The sequence below is a fragment of the Oncorhynchus nerka genome, linkage group LG23, assembly GCF_034236695.1.
Source record: "Oncorhynchus nerka isolate Pitt River linkage group LG23, Oner_Uvic_2.0, whole genome shotgun sequence".
Taxonomy (NCBI): domain Eukaryota; kingdom Metazoa; phylum Chordata; class Actinopteri; order Salmoniformes; family Salmonidae; genus Oncorhynchus; species Oncorhynchus nerka.
The window spans coordinates 19,996,956-20,020,362 of record NC_088418.1 but is presented as its reverse complement, the minus strand read 5'-3'; the positions used below and the strand labels follow the sequence as shown (position 1 = coordinate 20,020,362).

Here is a 23,407-nt window from a genome sequence, read left to right as displayed (position 1 = left end):
TAAATCCCCCAGCATGTCATCTAGGTTTTATTTTGGTCCTAAATCCCCCAGCATGTCATCTAGGTTTTATTTTGGTCTTAAATCTCCCAGCAAGTCATCTAGGTTTTATTTTGGTCTTAAATCTCCCAGCAAGTCATCTAGGTTTTATTTTGGTCTTAAATCCCCCAGCATGTCATCTAGGTTTTATGTTGGTCTCAAATCCCCCAGGTTTGCCCTTCTATTCAAGTCTCAATCCCTCTGTTACCTTCTCCTCCTTCCTATCCGCTCCTCTCTCTCCTGTGGTCATCCTGGGGCCATGACGTTTCTATTCTAGCCAGCTGTCCCTGACTGAGGCCTTCCACCCTGCCTGCATGGCGGATGGACACGTATGGAATGGAAAAAAGGTCCGTATTGAGCAGAGCGTTAGCAAGAGTCACCCACCCAGCGATCTGGTCTGCAGCGACAACACCGACAACCTGTCGCCTTGTTCCCTCGACGGAATCTCATTGACCCACTTTCTGCTGTTCAATTTGAGATGACACTTTCCCTAGGTGACGGCCATTATGTGTGTGTGTGTGGGGGAGTTGTGTGTGTGTGTGTGTGGGGGGGGTTCAGTGTTTGCACTCGCCTTTCTGTAGTGATAATACATGTGCAAAGGCGTTTGTTAGATCAGCTCTTGTGCTGAATTCTGAATCTATAACCTTTGTCATTTTGACACAATAAGTTCAGGATGTTTTTACACAATGGTTAACTTCAGTAGGTTGTGAAGCAAAACAGAGGACCAAAGCAATTCCCAGGTAGTCACTGTTCTCATACAGTTATTCTGAATTTACCTCTGTGTCTGTGGGTGTTCTCATGAATTTACCTCTGTGTGAGTGTCTGTGGGTGTTCTCATGAATTTACCTCTGTGTGAGTGTCTGTGGGTGTTCTCATGAATTTACCTCTGTGTGAGTGTCTGTGGGTGTTCTCATGAATGTACCTGTGTGTGAGTGTCTGTGGGTGTTCTCATGAATTTACCTCTGTGTGAGTGTCTGTGGGTGTTCTCATGAATTTACCTCTGTGTGAGTGTCTGTGGGTGTTCTCATGAATGTACCTGTGTGTGAGTGTCTGTGGGTGTTCTCACGAATGTGCCTGTGTGTGAGTGTCTGTGGGTGTTCTCATGAATGTACCTGTGTGTGAGTGTCTGTGGGTGTTCTCATGAATGTACCTGTGTGTGAGTGTCTGTGGGTGTTCTCATGAATGTACCTGTGTGTGAGTGTCTGTGGGTGTTCTCATGAATTTGCCGTCTCTGAGCATGTGGGGATATGTATACACGTTTGTTGTATTCCAGAGGTGGGTGGCTTGGTCACGTCATCAGACAAAGAGTGTCCTTCAGGTGTGTCGTGGTCACCTTGACCCAAGTATCCAAACCTCCTCCTCATTTACCCACTGACTTTCATTCACTCTCATCTTCTCTCCCTCTTATTTTGTCTCCTTCGGTCTGTCATCCACCTCTCTCCTGGCCCAGAACAGGACAGCGGGAATCAAATTAACATTGATCCCACTGCTCCAATTAAGAAAGGTAATCAGATAACAGGAGATATAAAGATGAATGGAACTCAATGAAATGCAGAGGAGGGATCCTCCCTTGGGTGAGAGCCAGCCTGGTTACATCTACCGGCCTGGTTGCGTCTGCTACAGTGGCAGCCATACCAGGCCAGGTCCCCCTTTACCATCTAAAGCAATGATAATGTATCCTTTCATAATGGAAAGAATACTGTACGCTGTTTGTTATCCAACCCACACACTGTATATGTACAGTATATGTAACACATTGCCCTGAGATACAACTTTGAAAATGGAGAAGGACAAAAAGTAATCCCCTTTTCCTATTGGTGGGAATGAGAATGTCTGTCTATTGTCATGTCCTCCCAGCGATAACCCCAAAGTTACACGAGAGATAAAGGATTACCTTTTTTTTACCTGACATCATAAATGTCATATTTCTCTGGGGAAAAGGGTTGAAAAGCAATAGGAAGATCGATTTCAAATGGTGACCCCCAAAGGCTGTTGAAGAAGGGTGCACACCATTTCGGGGAAATTTGTTGTTCAGTACAAACCAACACGCAACGTAGCAAAACATTGGGGCGAATTGATTTTCTTCACAATGTCCACCATTGCTCCTGCACCCAAGAAAGCGAAGGTAACTGAACTTAATGTCTATCGCCCAGTAGCACTCACTTCTGTCATCATGGAGGGCTTTGAGAGGCTAGTTAAGGACCATATCACCTCCACCTTACCCGACACCCTAGACCCACTGCAATTTGCATACCGCCCCAATAGATCCACGGGTGAAGCAATCGCCATCGCACTGCACACGAGGAATACCTATGTAAGAATGCTGTTCATTGACGACAGCGCAGCCTTCAACACCATAGTACCCTCCAAGCTCATCATTAAGCTCGGGGACCTGGGTCTGAATCCCGCCCTGTGCAACTGGGTCCTGAACTTCCTGACTGGCCGCCCCAAGTGGTGAAGGTAGGCAATAACACTTCCACTACGCTGTTCCTCAACACAGGGGCCCCTCAAGGGTGCGTGCTCAGCCCCCTCCTGTACTCCCTGTTTACCCATGACTGCGTGGCCATGCACGCCTCCAACTCAATCATCAAGTTTGCAGATGACACAACAGTATTAGGCCTGATTACCAACAATGACGAGACAGCCTACAGGGAGGAGGTGAGGGCCCTGGCGGAGTGGTGCCAGGAAAATACTCTCCCTCAGCAAAATGAAGGGGCTGATCATGGACTTCAGGAGACGGCAGAGGGAGCACACCCCTATCCACATTGACGGGACCGCAGTGGAGAAGGTGAAAAGCTTCAAGTTCCTCTGCGTACACATCACTGACAATCTGAAGGGGTCCACCCACACAGACAGTGTGGCAGAGAAGGCACAACAATGCCTCTTCAACCTCGGGAGGCTGAAGAAATTGTCTTGGCCCCTAAGACCCTCACAAACTTTTACAGATGCACCTTTGAGAGGGTGGTGCGGTCAGCCCAACACATTACCGGGAGCACACTACCTGTCCTTCAGGACATCTACAGCACCCGGTGTCACAGGAAGGCCAAGAAGATCGTCAAGGACCTCAACCACCCGAGCCACAGCCTGTTTACCCCGCTATCATCCAGAAGCCGAGGTCAGTACAGGTGCTTTAAAGAAGGGACCGAGAGACTGAAAAACAGCTTTCTTCTCAACGCCGTCCAGACTGCCACTAGCCGGCCTCCACCCAGTACGCTGCCCTGAACTTGGTCACTGTCACTATCCGGCTACCACCTGGTTACTGATCCCTGCACCTTAGAAGATGCTGCCCTATGTACATAGACATGGAACACTGGTCACTTTAATAATGTTAAATACTGTTTTGCATATGAAAATGGGTATATACTGTATTCTAGTCAAGGCCATCCTTTTCAACTATTTCTGTGCATATGCTATATAGTTTATCTGAAGAATACGTGGATAGAATAGTATATATACAGCAATAGTTTAATAGGATGGCCTTGACTAGAATACAGTATATACAGTTGAAGTCGGAAGTTTACATACACCTTAATCCTAGAAACAATTCCCTGTCTTAGGTCAGTTTGGATAATTTATTTTAAGAATGTGAAATGTCAGAATAATAGTAGAGAATGATTTATTTCAGCTTTTATTTCTTCATCACATTCCCCGTGGGTCCGAAGTTTACATACACTCAATTAGTATTTGGTAGCATTGCCTTTAAATTGTTTAACTTGGGTCAAACGTTTCAGGTAGCCTTCTACAAGCTTCCCACAATAAGTTGGGTGAATTTTGGCCCATTCCTCCTGACAGAGCTGGTGTAACTGAATCAGGTTTGTAGGCCTCCTTGCTTGCACACGCTTTTTCAGTTCTGCCCACAAATGTTCTATAGGATTGAGGGCTTTGTGATGGCCACTCTAATATCTTGACTTTGTTGTCCTGCCACAACTTTGGAAGTATGCTTGGGGTCATTGTCCATTTGGAAGACCCGTTTGCGACCAAGCTTTAACCTGACTGATGTCTTGAGATGTTGCTTCAATATATCCACATAATTTTCCCACCTCATGATGCCATCTATTTTGTGAAGTGCACCAGTCCCTCCTGCAGCAAAACACCACCACATCATGATGCTGCCACCCCCGTGCTTCACGGTTGGGATTGTGTTCTTTGGCTTGCAAGCCTCCCCCTTTTTCCTCCAAACAGTTATATTTTTGTTTTATCAGGCCAGAGGACATTTCTCCAAGAAGTATGATCTTTGTTCCCATGTGCAGTTCCAAACCATAGTCTGGCTTTTTTTATAGCGGTTTTTGAGCAGTGGCTTCTTCCTTGCTGAGCGGCCTTTCAGGTTCTGTCGATATAGGACTCGTTTTACTGTGGATATAGATACTTTGGTACATGTTTCCTCCAGTATCTTCACAAGGTCCTTTGCTGTTGCTCTGGGATTGATTTGCACCTTTCGCACCAAAGTACATTCATCTCTAGGAGACAGAACGCCTCTCCTTCCTGAGTGGTCTGACGGCTGCGTGGTCCCATGGTGTTTATACTTGCGTACTATTGCTTGTACCTTCAGGCGTTTGGAAATTGCTCCCAAGGATGAACCAGACTTGTGGAGGTCTACAGTTTTTTATCTGAGGTCTTCGATTGACTCAAATGATGTCAATTAGCCTATCAGAAGCTTCTAAAGCCATGACATCATTTTCTGGAATTTTCCAAGCGGTTTATTAAAAGCACAGTCAACTTGTAAACTTCTGGCCCCTGGAGTTGTGATACAGTGAGTTATATGTGAAATAATCTGTCTGTAAACAATTGTTGGAAAAATGACTTGTGTCATGCACAAAGTAGATGTCCTAACCGACTTGCCAAAACTATAGTTTAACACGAAATGTGTGGAATGGTTGAAAAACAAGTTTTAATGACTCCAACCTAAGTGTATGTAAACTTCCGACTTCAACTGTACGTAAACATTATTAAAGTGACCTGTGTGTGCATACATACATACATACATACATACATACATACACACACTGGTCACTTTAATAATGAAGTCATTAAACTTGTTTTTTTTTAATCGAGCCCCACAGTGTCATAATACCCATAAAACCTAGCAGTCAAACAGGGAAATGGTTTCAATCATTTTTCCGCTGTTCATTTTTCCCATGGGGAATTTTAGAAACACTTCATATAAGGCTTACCCTGGCGATGTTTTGATAACCGTGTAAATCTCTCTCGGACAAGGTGACGTCTATCAATATATTCGGCACTATTTACTCTCAGATCAGAAAATGATCATTAGCATCAGAGTAGACATCATGCAAGACTACAAATCCCTGCAAGCATCTGAACATCATCTCTGACACCTTTGCTAACAGGTACTATGTTAAGTTAAAACTTGTACAAGACAGTTCACAGAATTGTCCATTTAATTACATTTTGCCAATTTATTAATTTCAAAATGTAGCTAACATTAGTTAATCTAGAGATTCTCACCTTTGCCTGGATTTGGCAGTCTCGTCCAGATCATAATGGCATTTGTAGTTCTTTATGATAGCCACATTAGCAGCTAATTAGCATTTCATGTTTGGGGGATAAATACAGGTAAATATATTGATAAGTCACCTTTTCCTAGAGAGAGTTTTCACGGTTATCAAAACGTCATACAAAAGTAAGCCTACATGAAACACAGCCCTTATTTTAAGTGTTTCTCAAATCCCATATGGGATAAATGAATGGTGGGAAAACAATTGGAATCATTTCCTTGTTTGACTACTAGGTTTTATGGGTATTATGACTCATACTTTGGTAATCTATGCACCCCAGATCTATATGTGTTTTAACCAACTTTGACCATAACTCTGACGGTATGGTATGACAACAATAGGCAAAAGTTTTCTAAAGATTTTATACAGATCTTAGAGCACCAAACCACTACACATTACTCTCTATAAAATTGACCAAAGTCACATAAGGCTATAGTCTAAACGTAGTACACAGGGAATGTCATCTGACATGTAGCCACAGTCTGTAGTAGAGGCCCTACAAACAGCTCATACTAATATGCAGGCCATGTTGTGTGGCATTTAGTCACATCCAGACTGGGTGAGTCTGACACATGCTGCTGTTCTGAGTCAGTGAAAAGCTCTAGTTACAGTACTTTACATGTCTGGCTCTGCACGGCCAATGCACAGCTCATATAACGTAGGACAGTGTGGGATGTAGGGCAATGGGGATGTCAAAATATAGCTAGTGACCCATATTATCGAGTGGGTTTTGTCAGCTGCATAGAATAGATATTTATTTGATCTGTATAATGAATGTGGTTCACTTCGGGATCTGGTGCTGAATAAGGTATATATTTATTATGTTTACACCAGATGGTAACAGAAAAGTCCAACAACAAGTCCTTGTTTGCACTTTCCTTGACGAGGTAGTTTCTCGAGCCAATGCTAACTAGCATTAGCGCGATGACTGGAAGTCTATGGGTATCCACTAGCGTGGATACCCATAGACTAGCGTGCAGATACCCATACACTTTTAGTCATTGCGCGAACGCCAGTTCGCGTTGACTTGCGAAACTGCCTTCATACTGGACACAGAGACGTGCTAATGGTATCGACTAGTTCATCTGACACTGGGGAAGTAGGTAAAGGGCCTCGTTGAAAAAAAGTATCCCTTTAACTTCACCTTTGTTCCAACTTCTCGCTGTGTTTGAAACCCACTGCAAAATAATGAGTACAGACTTTGCACAGAAGCATAAAACTTGATAAATGGTGACAGCTGTTTTGGTTAGGCTGGATTACTCAAGGTGACGCTTTGTCTTACAATTAACATTCAGTTGTCTCTGAATGAAATTCAATGGAAAAGGGCACTTTGACCAGCAATGCCCATGTTTCGTTTACCCACCAGCAGACCTTCAGCCAGGTCAAGAGAAGTTAGGCAGCAAGTGTGTGTGTGTGTGTGTGTGTGCGCGCACGTGCGTGCGTGCGCCTTCCATTTAGTTCCCAAAAGCCTTCCATATCTCATCCCTCACTGTAAATGCTACTGCTGCTCAATATGTGTGTGATTAGTGCCTAATTGAGTCCACATGAAGCGTGGCCAGACTCCATCTGAAAGCAGAGTGGTCATTTGCTCCCTTAGTAATCGCTGGTGCAGAAAAGAAATAGTCTTCAGTTGTTCCCCTTACATAGAGGATATGTAACTCTCTCTCTCCTTCTCTTGTTGTCCAGCTCGGTACAACTTCTTTCAGCTTTGTCCATATCCTCTATAATTACTATAATTGCCGATAACACAGGCGCCTGAAATTGACATCCGATTACAAAACACATGGCTTGAATCCAGCCTGATCATCTCCTGTTGTTTGTCATCCCAATGATCCCACAACATCATTCATTCACACACCCCCTTTAAAAACACTGTATATAATCAACTACTATCATGAAAGTATCATCTACATCAGTGGTGGGGAACCTTTTTTCTATCAAGGGCCATTTGGATATTTATAAATTAATTCAGCGGCCATATTAAAATGTGCTATTTTCTGCTTTATTCATGTCTTAATGTGACTTTAATCACTGACATTGGTTTTATAGTTTAAATATGACTTTTATGACGTTTCTTGTGTCCTTGAGTATTTAGAAAAGTGCAAATCCTATTTAAATAAATATTAAGTATTGTAAATAATGTTGTTATTATGATTACTTGTTCAAGCTCACCTCTAATGCGATGGCTGAAACTGCTTATCTTTGAGGCGTTTGATGTCAGCTGGCAGAGAAGACGACGCTACTCGCAGCAGGTTTTCCAGGTTTGTGTCAGTTAGTCTTGAGCAGAATCGAGTCTTTGCAAGAGTCAGTTTGGTCGTCCCGAAAACAGATGCAAATTTAAGTGCATGTCTCCTCAGAACAGGAACATGCTCAGCGCTAAACATACATTTTGTAGAGCTCAAGGAGAGGGAGGTTGTTGTACCTGGCTTTGAGCTCGTTATTGCTTTGCAGCTCAATGACTTCGTGTCGTAGGCCATCCGGCACATCTGCTAGTTCGACGTTAAACGGGGTTGCAAATATGTTCAACTCCAGTTGTTTACTTTTCAAATCCTTAAACCGCTCACAAAATGCCTTTGCGAGCTTTCCACACTCACCGGCATATTCCGACATAATCTCAGGCTCTTGTCCTTGCAGAGTAGGAAAATGAACTGTGTCGTCCCTTTCTAGTTCGACTTGCCACAGCTTTAATTTCGCTTCAAACAATTTCACATTTGACAGCAGATCGCTGAGAAGCTGGTTCGGCCCTTGAATCTTGACGTTCAAGTCATGTCCACCATGAAGGCCAAATCACACATCCACTTGTCATCTCTCAGTTCCACTACAGGTTTCCCCTTCATCTCCATGAATTCTTTTACTTCATCCTTCAGTCCGTAAAACCGCACGAGTATTGTTTCCACGGCTCAACCATCGCACCTCACAGTGGTAAACTAGATCACCATACTCCGATTCAAGATCACTCAATAGCTCCTTAAACTGGCGGTTGTTCAGCCCTTTGCTTTTGATAAAATGAATGGTCGACACTACAGTTGCCATTACATTGGTCGGCTTTAGGGACTGTACACAGAGACTTTCTGATGTATGATGGAGTTGCATACACTTGGATCAAGATTGAGACGACTCATGTCTTTTTTCACTAATGAGGTTAACCCCTTTTTTGAGCCAACCATGGCTGGCACTCCATCTGTAGTAAGGCCACATCATTTTTCAAACCGTAGCTCAAATTTGCTCAAGCCAAGTCTCTCAAACAAGTCCGCACCTCTGGTGGTGCCATGCATGGCTTCCAAAGACAGCAATTCCTCCCCTGTGTCAAACTCAGCGGTAATCCCACGCACAAAAATTGCAAAGTGGCGGTTTTTGTTGTCAGTTGTTTCGTCACATGCCAAAGAAATGTCTTGCGGAGTCCTTCAATGTTTTTTCCTTCCGAATGAGGCTTCAGTTTCTTTGCGATAAGCTCGCTCACCACAAAACTTGCTTGCATAACATTTTCCTCATCCAAATGAGGTTTCGTAAAGGCGGCTTGGTGGGCAACCACGCTCCACTGAAGAGCAATGACTTTATCCACTCGAAGTTGTTCTTGCAACTCATTCGGTTTAGCATGTTTCGAGCTGCAATGACGCTCCAAATTCGCATTTTTCACTACTGCAAGTGCATCCCCACAAACTAGGCATACAGGTTTGCCTTTCACTTCGACAAAAAAATATACATTTGTCTTGGAAAGCGTGACACTCCGCATCTACTTTTCTTTTCTTTACTGTAGTCATTTTTATGATCTACAGGTGCTCGATGATGACGAGCTGTCTGGTACCGCCAAAGCTTTGGGGGAGGTGTGTGGGTGGATTTAGAATTCAAATAAATGTTGTTGTGGAAAAACAGATTTTTTAAATTAAATTATTTTTTATTTATGAATTGGCTCGGGGGCCTGATCAAACGGTCTCGTAGGCCGTATACGGCCCGGAGGCCGGACGTTCCCCACCCCTGACCTACATAATCAGATTGTATCATTTGCCAGTGGAATAACATATTTAATTTATGAATAAATGTACATATTGTGAACATAGTATAATGCTCATCTCCCTCCTCCAGGAATGCCAGTCCGGTGGGGTTGGTGCTGACAGTAGTGGTAGCCATATCATACCAAGTGGCCATCATCTTTGAGGGGTAAGCATCTCTCTTGTTTTCTGTCTGTTCACTGTGGCTATCTTATCACACTCTTCTGTCTCAGCGGTGAACAGGGTTCGTAGCCTTGAGAGGCACTGAACAAGCTGGCTGCGTCAATGCAGACACTATCAGATCACATCCAGTTAAATGGACTGACACGTACAGGACAGGAGGTAGCCAAGGTAAGAGTGTCGGGCCATTAACCGAAAGGTCTCTGGTTCAAATTCCCGAGCTGACTAGTTGAAAAATGTGCCCTTGGGCAAGGCACTTAACCCTAGTTGCTCCTGTATGTCGCTCTGGATAAGAGCGTCTGCTAAATCAGCTATTCTCAAGTGGTGAGTCACCACCCACATTTTTTTAATGGGTCGCCGGTATCTTGAGTTACAAATGATATAAAAAAATCTGGTGAAAAAATACTCCAGTCTGAATGTTAACAACTTAAACCAGGTAGAAAGTGAGTAGAAATGATAATGAACTTACATTTTTTTATACTTTAATATCCGAAAAATGTTTCTTCAATCACAGCATTTTCAATATAGAGCTATTAGCAGCACTATTTTGGTTGATTTTATGGTCTCAAGCCAGTGAGTTTAACATTATTCATCAAAAATATGAGCAAAATTGTATTATTGACAATGAAAGAGGTGGGGATGTTGTTCTCTTGTCATATAATTTACTATCAATATAGCATAAACAAAAATGTTCCATGTATTTTGTCAATTTGTTTTTGCGATTCAAATATTGGGTCGCGAATGAAACAAACTGGTTCAATTTGGGTCCCGAGGCAAAACCAGTTGAGAACCACTGTGCTAAATTACTAAAATTGACATAAATAAAGTTACATGTTGATCTCCTTGATTGGCCTTGATAAGTTTGGTTGTTTCTTAGCATGTGTTGCATCAGATGAATGTGATTTTAATCATGATGATGTGGGATGACTTATACAACTAAGTTGAAAAAAAAGAAGAAAAGCCCAATAGGCTGATCACAATCCAGCCTCCCTATGGGTTTTTCCCTCGGTTTTTACAATGACAGAAGTTGAACTTTACAGTCACAGTTTAGTTCCGAGTGACAGAAGTGTTTCTATAACAGTTGTTACTGTTAGCAGACCAACATCTGTCTCAATGCTGAGTCACATCAAGCCCATACAAATCCACACTCCCTCGTGCTGCACACATGAAAGGGTTGAGTGAGGATAAAGAGAAGCGTTATGTCTTCCTGTCCCTGATCAAACTCCCCCGCAAGCGTTCTTAAACATTATATTAGTGAGAGATGGAGTGAGCAGACAGGTTCAGAATCTGTAGGTAATATGCGATGAGACATTTAAAAAAAAAACGTTTCAAAATGTTTATTTTTATCCTCCAAAGTGGTGGATGGGTAATTTTTATATATATATACACACACTACCGTTAAAAGTTTGGGCTTACTTAGAAAGCCATTTTTTTTTGTCCATTAAAATTGCATCAAGTTGATAAAAAGTACAGTGTAGACATTGTTAATGTTGTAATTGACTTTTGTAGCAGGAAACGGAAGATTTCTTTTTTTTTTTTACTTTATGGAGCATCTACAAAGGCATACAGAGGCCCATTATCAGCAACCATCACTCCTGTGTTCCAATGGCACGTTGTGTTAGCTAATCCAAGTTTATCATTTTAGAAGGCTAATTGATCATTAGAAAACTCTTTTGCAGTTATGTTAGTACAGCTGAAAACTGTTGTTCTGATTAAAGAAGCAATAAAACTGGCCTTCTTTAGACTAGTTGAGTATCTGGAGCATCAGCATTTGTGGATTCGATTACAGGCTCAAAATGGCCAGAAACAAAGAACTTTCTTCTGAGAAATGAAGGCTATTCCATGCGAGAAATTGCCAAGAAACTGAAGATTTCGTACAATGCTGTGTACTACTCCCTTCACAGAACAGAGCAAACGGGCTCTAACCAGAATAGAAAGAGGATGGGCTACCCGCTTCAGCACTTGGCGGTCCCGTTCTGTGAGATTGTGTGGCCTACATCTTCGCGGCTGAGCCGTTGTTGCTCCTAGATGTTTCCACTTCCCAATAACAGCACTTACAGTTGACCAGGGCAGCTCTAGCAAGGCAGAAATTTGACAAACTGACTTGTTGAAAAGGTGGCATTCTATGACGGTGCCTCATCGAAAGTCACTGAGCTCTTCAGTAAGGCCATTCTACTGCCAATGTTTTGTCTATGGTGATTGCATGGCTGTGTATTCGATTTCATTCATACACCTGTCAGCAACGGTTGTGGCTGAAATAGCCCAATCCACTCATTTGAATGGGGGTCCACATACATACACTGTATTTATGTACTTTCGGGAAAGTATTCAAACCCCTTGACCCTTTCCACATTTTGTTACGTTACAGCCTTATTCTAAAATGGATTAAGTAATTATTTTCCCACATCAATCTACACACAATACCCTAATGACAAAGCAAAAATATCACGTTAATATCACAAGTATTCAGACCGTTTACTCAGTACTTTGGCAGCGATTACAGCCTTGAGTCTTCTTGGGTATGACACTACAAGCTTGGATGGAGAGTGTCAGAGATGGAGGAACGTTCCAGAAGGCACCTGCCTAAATAAGGTCCAACAGTTTATAGAGCATGTCAGCACTCTGGGACAGGATTGTGTCAAGGCACAGATCTGGGGAAGGGCAACCATCTCTGCAGCACTGCACCATTCTGGCCTTTTCTGGTAGAGTGGCCAGACGGAAGCCACTCCTCAGTAAAAGGCACATGACAGCCGACTAGGAGTTTGCAACAACCATAAGCAAACAGCAAAGACGATGCAGGAATGGCTTTGGGACAAGTCTCTGATCCGGCAGGGCTCCCGAGTGATTAAGCGGTCTAAGGCACTGCATCTCAGTGCTAGAGGCATCACTACTACTGTATCACAACCGGCCGTGATCGGGAATCCCATAGGGCGGTGCATATTTGGCCCAGCGTCGCCAGGGTTAGGGAAGGGTTTGGCCGGGGTAGGCCGTCATTGTAAATAAGAATTTGTTCTTAACTGACTTGCCTAGTTAAATAAAGGCTAAATAAATAAAAAGACGGATGTGGAGGTCCTGGGGTTGCGTGGAACATTTCTGTATGTTTTATTTCAGCTCATGAAACATGGGACCAACACTTTATATGTTGCGTTTATATTTTAGTTTAGTACAATACCAGTCAAAAGTTTGGACACACCTACTCATTCAAGAGTTTTTCTTTATTTGGACTATTTTCTACATTGTGGAATAATAGTGAAGACATCAAAACTATGAAATAACACATGTTGTAACCAAAAAAGTGTTAATCAAAATATATTTTATATTCTTCAAAGCAGCCACCCTTTGCCTTGATGACTGCTTTGCACACTCTTGGCATTCTCTCAACCAGCTTCACCTGGAATGCTTTTCCAACATCCTTGAAGGAGTTCCCACATATGCTGCGCACTTGTTGGCTGCTTTTCCTTCACTCTGCTGTCCAACTCATCCCAAACCATCTCAATTGGGTTGAGGTTGGGATTGTGGAGGCCAGGTCATCTGATTTCAGCACTCCATCACTCTCCTTCTTGGTCAAATAGCCCTTACGCTGCCTGGATGTGTGTTGGGTCATTGTCCTGTTGAAAGACAACTGATAGTTCCACTAAGCGCAAACTAGATGGGATGGCGTATCTCTGCAGAATGCTGTGGTAGCCATGCTCATTAAGTGTGCCTTGAATTCTAAATAAATCACAGACAGTGTCACCAGCAATGCACCTTCACAGCTCCTCCTCCATGCTTCACGGTGGGAACCACACATGCAGAGATCATCCGTTCACCTACTCTGCGTCTCACAAAGACACAGCGGTTGGAGCCAAAGGACAGATTTCCACCGGTCTAATGTCCATTGCTCGTGTTTCTTGGCGCAAACAAATCTCTTCTTCTTATTGGTGTCCTTTAGCAGTGGTTCTTTTTCAGGAATTTGACCATGAAGGCCTTATTCACCCAGTCTCCTCTGAACAGTTGATGTTGAGATGTCTGTTATTTGAATTCTGTTAAATTGCATCCAAAAGAAATAAATGGTTATGAGTCTGGTAACTGTAATGAACTTATCCTCTGCAGCAGAGGTAACTCTGGGTCTTCCTTTGCAGTGGCAGTCCTCATGAGAGTGTGTGTGGGGGAGCTTGTGGGTGTGGTATGTGCGTGCGTGCTGTCGGTGGAGCATGTGGGTGTGTGTGAGCAAGAGACATCAACACCCCCAGTGATGGACAACAGAAAGGTGATTGTTAGCTGCCTGTCTTTGGATGACACACCAGACCGGTCATCAACACAGGGACACATAAAGACATACTCATTTACTCACCTATCAAAACAAACATCAAGGAGACTCAGGGAAGAAGATATGCATCAGAAGATGCTGAGATTGCATTTCCCTGATACTGCATTCACAATCACTCTACATGAAACTAAGTGTGTGTCAATCAAGTCCGTGTTCTATTTCAGTCGGGTGCCAGTGCACTGCAGAACTAGGATGAGATTACATTTCTATGCCATTGTATTCCCTCTCAAGGCGTTCACAGATATTGTTGATTCACGTTGAATTTAAATAAGCGTTATTGTTAACATACATTTTTAAGCTCAATTCTCATCCCAAACATCCCTCAATATTTTATGTCCTACCTCCCACTCCTTTACAGACTAGTAAAATAATAGGTAGCTCTGTTTACTGTACCTGTCCCTGTCCTTCCCACTCAAAACATATCCCTCCCCAGTCTCCACCTACCTGTTGCCAGTCCATCGGTAGGGAGGGAGAGTGGCCCTGCAGTCAAATTTCTGTATAGGACGTGGCCTTAGAAGGAGGCTCAATGGTGCAGAAAATTGTACATCAATGGATAACATGCAGGAGGAGGGACACCTTTTACAGACACACACGGGGCTCCAGGCACAGGTTGGTACGGTGGAGGAACAGTAATACTCTCTTCTCCTGTTTATGTGGGGTTTTTTCTCTGGTTTTTACAGACCTTTCACCGAGGATATCTATCGACAGAGAGCACAGTGCTGCAAGCACAAATAAAGAGGAAGGATGAACTGTGTTTGTCCGAGATCAGATCAGAGACTACCAGACTGACTACCAGGCCACACACCACGTCAGCCTGCTACACAGAGCACGAGAGGTGGGCTAGAGAGAGAGAGAGAAGGGATGGAGGGTGCTTTTGTATTCTGGCAAAGATCAAGTACACAGTCTTCATCCTGGCCCAATTCCAAGATATTCTACTTCTCTTTATAAAAACTTTGATCCCTGCTTGCAGTATTTTAATAGCAAGTCATAACAATGCAAGGGCTGGATCAATCGTTTTCAGCTTTTAAATTGAATGCTCTGTAGTTTTCATATTTCACACTATTTAGTCGTGTAGTTTTTACCTCAAAAGCCAATGACAATCATTCCATAATATCTTCTGCATGGCTATGTTTCCAGAGTCCCATGTATCTTAATGAAACTGTAAATACAGATCTGATCCCATAACTACCTGAACTGTTGTTTCATTACCAGTCTGTCTGTCTTGTGTTCTGTGTTGTTGATTAACACACCATCAACATTATAACTGAAGTATATGTTCTAAATAGCACCACATCCCCTATTAAGTGCACTACTTTTGACCAGAGACCTTTGTTGTTTATACAGTGCCTTGCAAAAATACTCAACCCTCTTGGCGTTTTTCCTATTTTGTTGCATTACAACCTGTAATTTAAATGGATTTTAATTTGGACATTAACAAAATAGTGCACATTGGTGAAGAGAAATGAAAAAAATGACTTGTTTAAAAAAAAACTAAAATATAAACAGGAAAGTGGTGCGTGCATATGTATTCACCCCCTTTGCTATGAAGCCCCTAGTTAAGATCTGGTGAAACCAATTACCTTCAGAAGTCACATAATTAGTTAGATGAAGTCCATCTGTGTGCAATCTAAGTGTCACATGATCTAAATATATTTACACCTGCTCTGAATGGCTCCAGAGTCTGCAACATCACTAAGCGAAGGGCACCACCAAGCAAGCTGCACCATGAAGACCAAGGAGCTCTCCAAACAGGTCAGGGATAAAGTTGTGGAGAAGTACAGGTCAGGGTTGGGTTCTATAAATATATCAGAAACTTTGAACAACCCAATGAGCACCATTTAAATCCGGTATTTAAAAATAGAAAGAATATGGCACCACAACAAACCTGCCAAGAGAGGGCTGCCCACCAAAACTCACAGACCAGGCAAGGAGGGCATTAATCAGAGAGGCAAACAAAGACCAAAGATAACCCTGAAGGAGCTGCAAAGCTCCACAGTGGAGATTGGAGTATCTGTCCATAGGACCACTTTAAGCCATACACTCCACAGAGCTGGGCTTTACAGAAGAGTGGCCAGAAAAAAAGCCATTGCTTAAAGAAAAAAATAAGCATACACGTTTTGTGTTCGTCAAAAGGCACGTGGGAGACTCCTCAAACATATGGAAGAAGGTACTCTGGTCAGATGAGACTAAATTTGAGCTTTTTTGACATCAAGGAAAATGCTATGTCTGGCGCAAACCCAACACCTCTCATCACGTCGAGAACACCATCCCCACAGTGAAGCATGGTGGTGGCAGCATGTTGTGGGGATGTTTTTCATCGGCAGGGACTGGGAAACTGGTCAGAATTGAAGGAATGATGGATAGCGCTAAATACGTGGATATTCTTGAGGGAAACCTGTTTCAGTCTTCCAGTGATTTGAGACTGGGACGGAGGTTCACCTTCCAGCAGGACAATGACCCTAAGCATACTGCTAAAGCAACACTTGAGTGGTTGAAGTGGAAACATTTAAATGTCTTAGAATGGCCTAGTCAAAGCCCAGACCTCAATCCAATTGAGAATCTGTGGTATTAAAGATTGCTGTACACCAGCGGAACCCATCTACCTTGAAGGAGGTGGAGCAGTTTTGCCTTGAAGAATCAAAATAAATCCCAGTGGCTAGATGTGCCAAGCTTATAGAGACATACCCCGAGAGGCTTGCAGCTGTAATTGCTGCAAAAGGTGTGGCTCTACAAAGTATTGACTTTGGGGGGGTGAATAGTTATGCAAGCTCAAGTGTTGTTTTTTTCTCTTATGTCTTGTTTGTTTCACAATAAAAAATATTTTGCATCTTCAAAGTGGTAGGCATGATGTGCAAATGAAATGATATACCCCCCCAAATTATTTTAATTCCAGGTTGTAATGCACCAAAGTAGGAAAAATACCAAGGGAGGTGAATACTTTTGCAAGCCTCTGTATTTAGCATAACTATCCTAGGATCAGATGAGAAGCACACTTCCTCATTGAGGTTTTAGATGGACCTGTGTGACGCGGCCACTGATTAAAGGGAAAGCCATATCAATAGATCAATGTGAGGCTGTGGTCAGACAGACGCTTTTTCTTTTTTCTTCTCGTGTTATGGATGCAGACACTTTTACTTCAGGCTCACTCTGGAAGAGAGAGTGAAAGATGGGGAGAGAGAGAAAGGGAGAAGAAAATGTACATGGACCATTTAAAGAGCAGTAAGTTCCCCTGCGGTGCAGCACTGTGTCCCCGGGGGGAGTTGACATTGCCATTGTATTCACTGAGTCGTTCTGAACTTCTGACGTGGGTGGGATATACGGACGGACTGGTGTGGTTTCAGTGACAATGACCATAACAGCAGCTGCTCACTGATTTGCTCCAACACAGTTACGCCGCCAAAACAAGTATACCAGACCATTTATTACCCAGTCTATTTACAATCAGACCAGGAAATCTGACCGATGAAGACTCTCCCAGACGCTCTTAAGAACACTTGCCAGATTGATTGCTTGACTGATGCTATTATTTGAATAATAGTATGTAATTATTAAGTCTGCTTGTTATTTAGTTAACTGGATTATGATGGGACCAAGTAGTCACACACAGTCAGACTTGTTGCTATGCAAACACTTAATAAACATTGATAGAACAGCAGCTCTGCCATGAGTCATGGTCTGGGGTTCTGTCTGGAAGGGATGGGTGGGTACAGGGAAGGTATAACTAGACCCTAAAAACTACCAAACTTGGTATAACTACACACTAGAAACTACCAGATATATACTAGTATGCCTTCAGTCATTGTTTGGGGTTTTGACTGGAAGGGATGGGTGGTTGCAAGGAATGTTTAACTAGACCATTAAAGACGACCAAAAAAGGTATAAACACACACTAGAAACTACCAGATACATTGAACGTTCACTTCACCAATGGCCATAAGGTGTTTGAACATGTCTGGAAGAGGTGAATGCAGAGAAGGTATATTAGAAACTAGTGGCATCTACTGAACATTACAAAACTGATTGTGTAACTTGTCTTACACCAGGGCTCTCCAACCTTTTACCTGTTCACTCCAACACTAATCTAGCACACCTGATTCTAATAATTAGCTGGTTGATCAGCTGAATCAGGTTAGTTACAACTGGGGTTGAAGTGAAAACGTATAAGAGGAGGGTAGCTCTCCAGGACAAGGGTTGGAGAGCCCTGTGACTTACAGAATTACATTTGCTTACAAAAAACTGTCTCAAACACCAGATCAACACACCTCCTGCATCCAGCAGCTGGCCAGTGTTAAGTGTAATGTGAACTCTGGACACCCCATGTTTTGCAGCTTGTGGGAACCCGTGTTTGTACAGGGCAACTTCCCAGTATGAGTGTTGTATTCCCATCACCGTCTGTGTAGCAATCCCCCAGCATGGCTGCAACTGCTGATGCACCAAGCTGTGTGTCCCCTGCCTGCCTCGGCTTCTCTCTGTCCCACACATCCAGAGTCCTTTGTAACCCGGCTGTTTGAAGTCCTCTGTTTGCTTTGTACATTTTGTGTTCCACATTATTCTTCCTCCATCGCCTCTGGACCCGTAACTGCATCCTTGTCTTCTCCTATCACAGATCGTTATCTGACATTTAAAATGGCCCAATGGTTTTTTTCTATGTGTGTTTTGTGGTCTCGCTCCCTGCGTTGTTTTTTTCTCACATTCACAGGGAAAGTGAATGTCATTTCTTCCTCTCGTTGGTAATGTGGAACGAGGGAGGTGAAGGATGGGTGGATACAGCAGTGGGAAATTGGACCCTTCATGTCAGGGCCCTGTCTCCTTCCCTGGTTCCCTCCTACAGTGTTAGAGAGAGATCACCTCTCCTTCTCTCTGTGTCAATGTTCTGTCTCGTCCCTTAAGCTCTGTAATAAAGGCCCTCTGTGTCCACCGCTACCTAACCGGTTATAACAGTTTTTTTTTAAACTCCATTTGAATGTGTCATGTCTTGTCTGCATTCACTGTAATTTCTTAGAAATCCTTCGCCATGCTATCAGAAAGGGCTCTTTTTATTTAGCTCTGCTTGACTGTCTCTTTTGCAGCCTCTCTCGCACACAATGTCATATCTATACAGTCGATTGTTTGTTCTAGTCTATTGTGTGAAATAAACATGCATAATGCATCATGATTGAAAGGTTCAGTTTCTTCTGCTGTTTCCGTGGAGCCATTGGCACTGAGTGTGTTCCATTGCTATGTGCCTGTATTCCTTTAGAGACAAGGGCGTAACTTTTGATTGCATATTGGGGGGTTGACATCCAAAAATATACCCCAATCGCAACTGAAATACCATTTTTTTTCTATATTACTATTACTGTGTTCTTAGGTGGCAGGTAGCCTAGTGGTTATAGCGTTCGGCCAGTAACCAAAAGGTTGCTAGATCGAATCCCAGATCTGACAAGGTAAAAATCTGTCGTCCTACACCTGAGCAAGGCAGTTAACCCACTGTTCACCAGGCACTGAAGACGTGGATGTTGATTAAAGGCAGCCCCCCCCCCCTCCCTCAAATTGAAAAACCATAAAGGAAATCATTAGGATTTGTGTCATCCTAATCAAGGTGTAGGTTACATCTGACATTCTGGTGTTCGTAAACCAGGCTGCATGGGATATCTGGCAATGTCTGCTTTAGGTGTAATGCCAGGAGCCACTTGTGGATTTGACAGCTCTAACCCAGTTCCAGCTCTATGCGGATGTTGGCTAAAGCGGATCTGATTGATTTGAGCCCTTTAATGTCAAAAACAATTGTTCTTTGTGTACCCTTCACCACGCTTCCTCTCACTCTGGCCCCTACCATGACAACCAAATTAAATCCGAATGTCGGCAACATTTGTTATAGCACTTAATCAGCAAAGATGAGGCGTTGAACTGATAGCGCCTTATAATTGAAATTCTCACCTGACGATCTGTTCGTCCTCTCCCTGCCTCAGCATGGGTGACGCTCTCTCCTTCTCACTACTGCCTGTCTTTGACCCCTGCCATAATAATAGGACCAAATACCATTATCATATGACAACAAATGGATGGGGTTAGCTTATTAACACACATTAGATTCTGCTTTTATTAGCTAAATTAGTTAATAACTGGCTGGCAATATGTATGGCTGGCAATATGTATAGCTAGCTAGCTAGCTGACTACATAGTACCAGTCTATTACAGAGCAGCAGGTAGCCTAGCAGTTAAAAGCGTTGGGCCAATAACCGAGGTTACTGGTTCAAATCCCAAGCAGACTACTTGAAAAAATCTGGAACTTTACGCTAAATCCTCCTATAAGTCACTCTTTATAAGAGTGATGGATGAGAGTAACTGCTAAATGACTCAACTAAAATGAAGCTGCAGTAGAAAAAGGGAAGATCCAGAGACTGTGCGTGCTAAAATAGGCCACCTTTTTACAAAATATCATCTCATCACCAATATCTCGCTAGTCATAGGAATACAACATAGGAACATTTACATTTATGAAATGCTTGTTTTAAGCTTTCCAAACATGTATACATAGGAGCGCTCGTGAATATACGGTGCATTCGGAAAGTATTCAGACCCCTTGACTTTCCACATTTTGTTATGTTACAGCATTATTCTAAAATGGATTAAATTGTTTTTCCCCCTCATCAATCTACACACAATACCCCATAATGACAAAGCAAAAACAGGTTTTTAGACATTTTTGCAAATGTATTAAAAATAAGAAACGTAAATGAAGGCTATTCCATGTGAGAAATTGACAGGAAACGGAAGATCTCGTACAACGCTGTGTACTACTCCCTTCACAGAACAGCTCAAAGAAGAGTGGCAGGCCCCGGTGCACAACTGAGCAAGAGGACAAGTACATTAGAGTGTCTAGTTTGAGAAACAGACGCCTCACAAGTCCTCAACTGGCAGCTTCATTAAATAGTACCCGCAAAACCCGCAAAACACCAGTCTCAACGTCAACAGTGAAGAGGCGACTCCGGGATGCTGGCCATCTGGGCAGAGTTACAAAGAAAAAGACATATCTCAGACTGGCCAATAAAAAGAAAAGATTAAGATGGGCAAAAGAACACAGACACTGGACAGAGGAAGATTGGAACAAAGTTTTATGGACAGACGAATCTAAGTTTGAGGAGTTCGGATCACAAAGAAGAACATTTGTGAGACGCAGAAAAAATGAAAAGATGCTGGAGAATTGCTTGACGCCATCTGTCAAGCATGGTGGAGGCAATGTGATGGTCTGGGGGTGCTTTGGTGGTGGAAAAGTGGAAGATTTGTACAGGGTAAAAGGAATCTTGAAGAAGGAAGGCTATCACTCCATTTGGAACGTCATGCCAAACCCTGTGGACGGTCCTTAATTGGAGCCAATTTCTTCCTACAACAGGACAATGACCCAAAGCACAGCTCCAAACTATGCAAGAACTATTTAGGGAAGAAGCAGTCAGCTGGTATTCTGTCTATAATGGCGTGGCCAGCACAGTCACCGGATCTCAACCCTATTGAGCTGTTGTGGGATCAGTTTGATTATATTTCCTATTCATTTTGCAACTCATTTCATGTACATTTTCATGGAAAACAAGGACATTTCTAAGTGACCCCAAACTTTTGAACGGCGGTGTATGTCCATGTGATATTTCAGTTTTTTGTTTTAAATGCATTTGCAAAAATGTATAACCTGTTTTCGCTTTGTCATTATGGGGTATAGTGAGGAAAAATCTATATTTAATCATTAATTTTATAATAAGGCAGTAACAAACGATGTGGAAAAAAGGGAAGGGGTCTGAATACTTTCCGAATGCATTGTACAGTTGCTACCTCTCCTCAGCAAACACCGCAAAGAGAGAAAGAGAGAGCAGTTAGTGAGCTGTTACTGCAGACCAGAGCAATACATTACCGACCGAAGAAAAGGGAACAAGAGGATAAATTGCAGGGAAAGAGAGGTTCAATTCCTTTTTCCCCGTTCTTCTTACAAGCTGTGCTCAACTCTTTTTCCCGTTTACCACGAGGCTGGCCGGCTGCCTCTGGGGACCGGGCACAATCAAAAGCTATTTAGCAGCAGGGGGGCACTGAGGAGCCCTGTGGTGCGAAACCACATAAAGCCAGTAGCTGCTTGACGCTTTATAGTGGTGATTTTTTTTCTCCAATCAATTAAACTCATCATGGAATATTATTGACCTGTTTCTAATATTGAGTCATTACCTGTGCACCAGGCTCCGGGTCAGAGAGACCCTGGGTAAGTCATCATAAACAGAAGGTGGGTACATTGGGTCACAGTACCTCTGGATTCGCTCTTTCATAACCCACCAGTGGTTTCGCTGAGAGGCCGGCACACGTCCCACTTGGAAGTCCCCTTCAGTGAGTCAGCCAGCGGGGATGCCTCTGCCACCCTCCACCTCAGGGAGGGTTGAAGTTACATACTGATTACTAGGCTAGTGGCCAATCATCAAAAACACCTTCCTCGATAGGCCCACTCCACTAGTCCAAATTTTGCAATATCAGCACTAATGGGTTACATGAATGTATGTTGCTAATCCCCCCTCCAGCCAGGCATATTCTGTACTTTTTGACTGTGTGTCACAATATCAATATAACCACTTTTGCAGTCAAATATTTCTACACAACCATCCATTTCATATATGGTTATTAGGCATGTGAAAAAACACAGTTGTGTTTTGTTCTACCTTGGGTAGGGGTATCTAAAACATGTGGGGGGCCTTGCCTCTAGCCTATACCTAGTCTCTCGTGGACAGGCGCACGTAAAAGGAAGGTATCTGAATGCGACGACAATCGAAGAACTTTGTTCGCATATTTCGAATTTCAGGACAGAGAGGGGACATTTGGCCCATGCCTTGGGTGCATTCCTCTGCGTGTGCTTGATCTTACAGTGCCTGGATAGCTATCTCATGTAGCAGCTAACCACATTATATGTTATAGCAATCTGTCAGTCGAGGACATACTTGATGACATGGCACGCAACCATTGGCTGTGACCCTAGTCTCACAGGGAGTTGGGATATGCAAAAAAAACACATTTCCATTTCACACCTCACACTTGTACATGCAGTGAAACAGGACAAATACGCGTACAGGAACACATGTAAGCGCAGATATGTGTACACACAATGGCTATGCATTATGCAGCCACACACTGAGGGAACCATCTCTAAATACTGCGTCTATTGCTAATAATCACACAAAGCATGTTTGCCAAGGCACATGTATAGGTCATAACATGAGTGCCCCCTTGTGGTAGGCTTTGTAAATACACATGTTCTTCGTGCACAACAACACTTTTTTTGACAGGCCTTGAATTAAGAACTACTAATTTATAGATACTTTAGAATTGATTGGGCATGAAGCACAAAAATACTAATATAGGTACCATTG

At 42.9% G+C, this 23,407-nt stretch overlaps 1 protein-coding gene across 5 annotated transcripts in view; it reads left to right on the top strand.

The window, feature by feature from the left end:
• The window catches only part of pemt (phosphatidylethanolamine N-methyltransferase), a 94,043-nt gene extending 78,828 nt beyond the window's left edge, over positions 1–15,215 (top strand). For 4 of the 5 annotated variants that reach the window (XM_029629140.2, XM_029629138.2, XM_029629141.2 and 1 more), the window contains exons 6-8: positions 7,720–7,813; positions 9,636–9,710; positions 14,711–15,215. In XM_029629140.2, the coding sequence (XP_029485000.1) occupies positions 7,720–7,813; positions 9,636–9,707 (166 nt within the window). In that variant the 3' untranslated portion in view covers positions 9,708–9,710; positions 14,711–15,215. The remainder of the gene's footprint in view (positions 1–7,719; positions 7,814–9,635; positions 9,711–14,710) is intronic. The other variant, XM_029629139.2, reaches the window with a different exon arrangement.
• Positions 15,216–23,407: the final 8,192 nt, after the last annotated feature.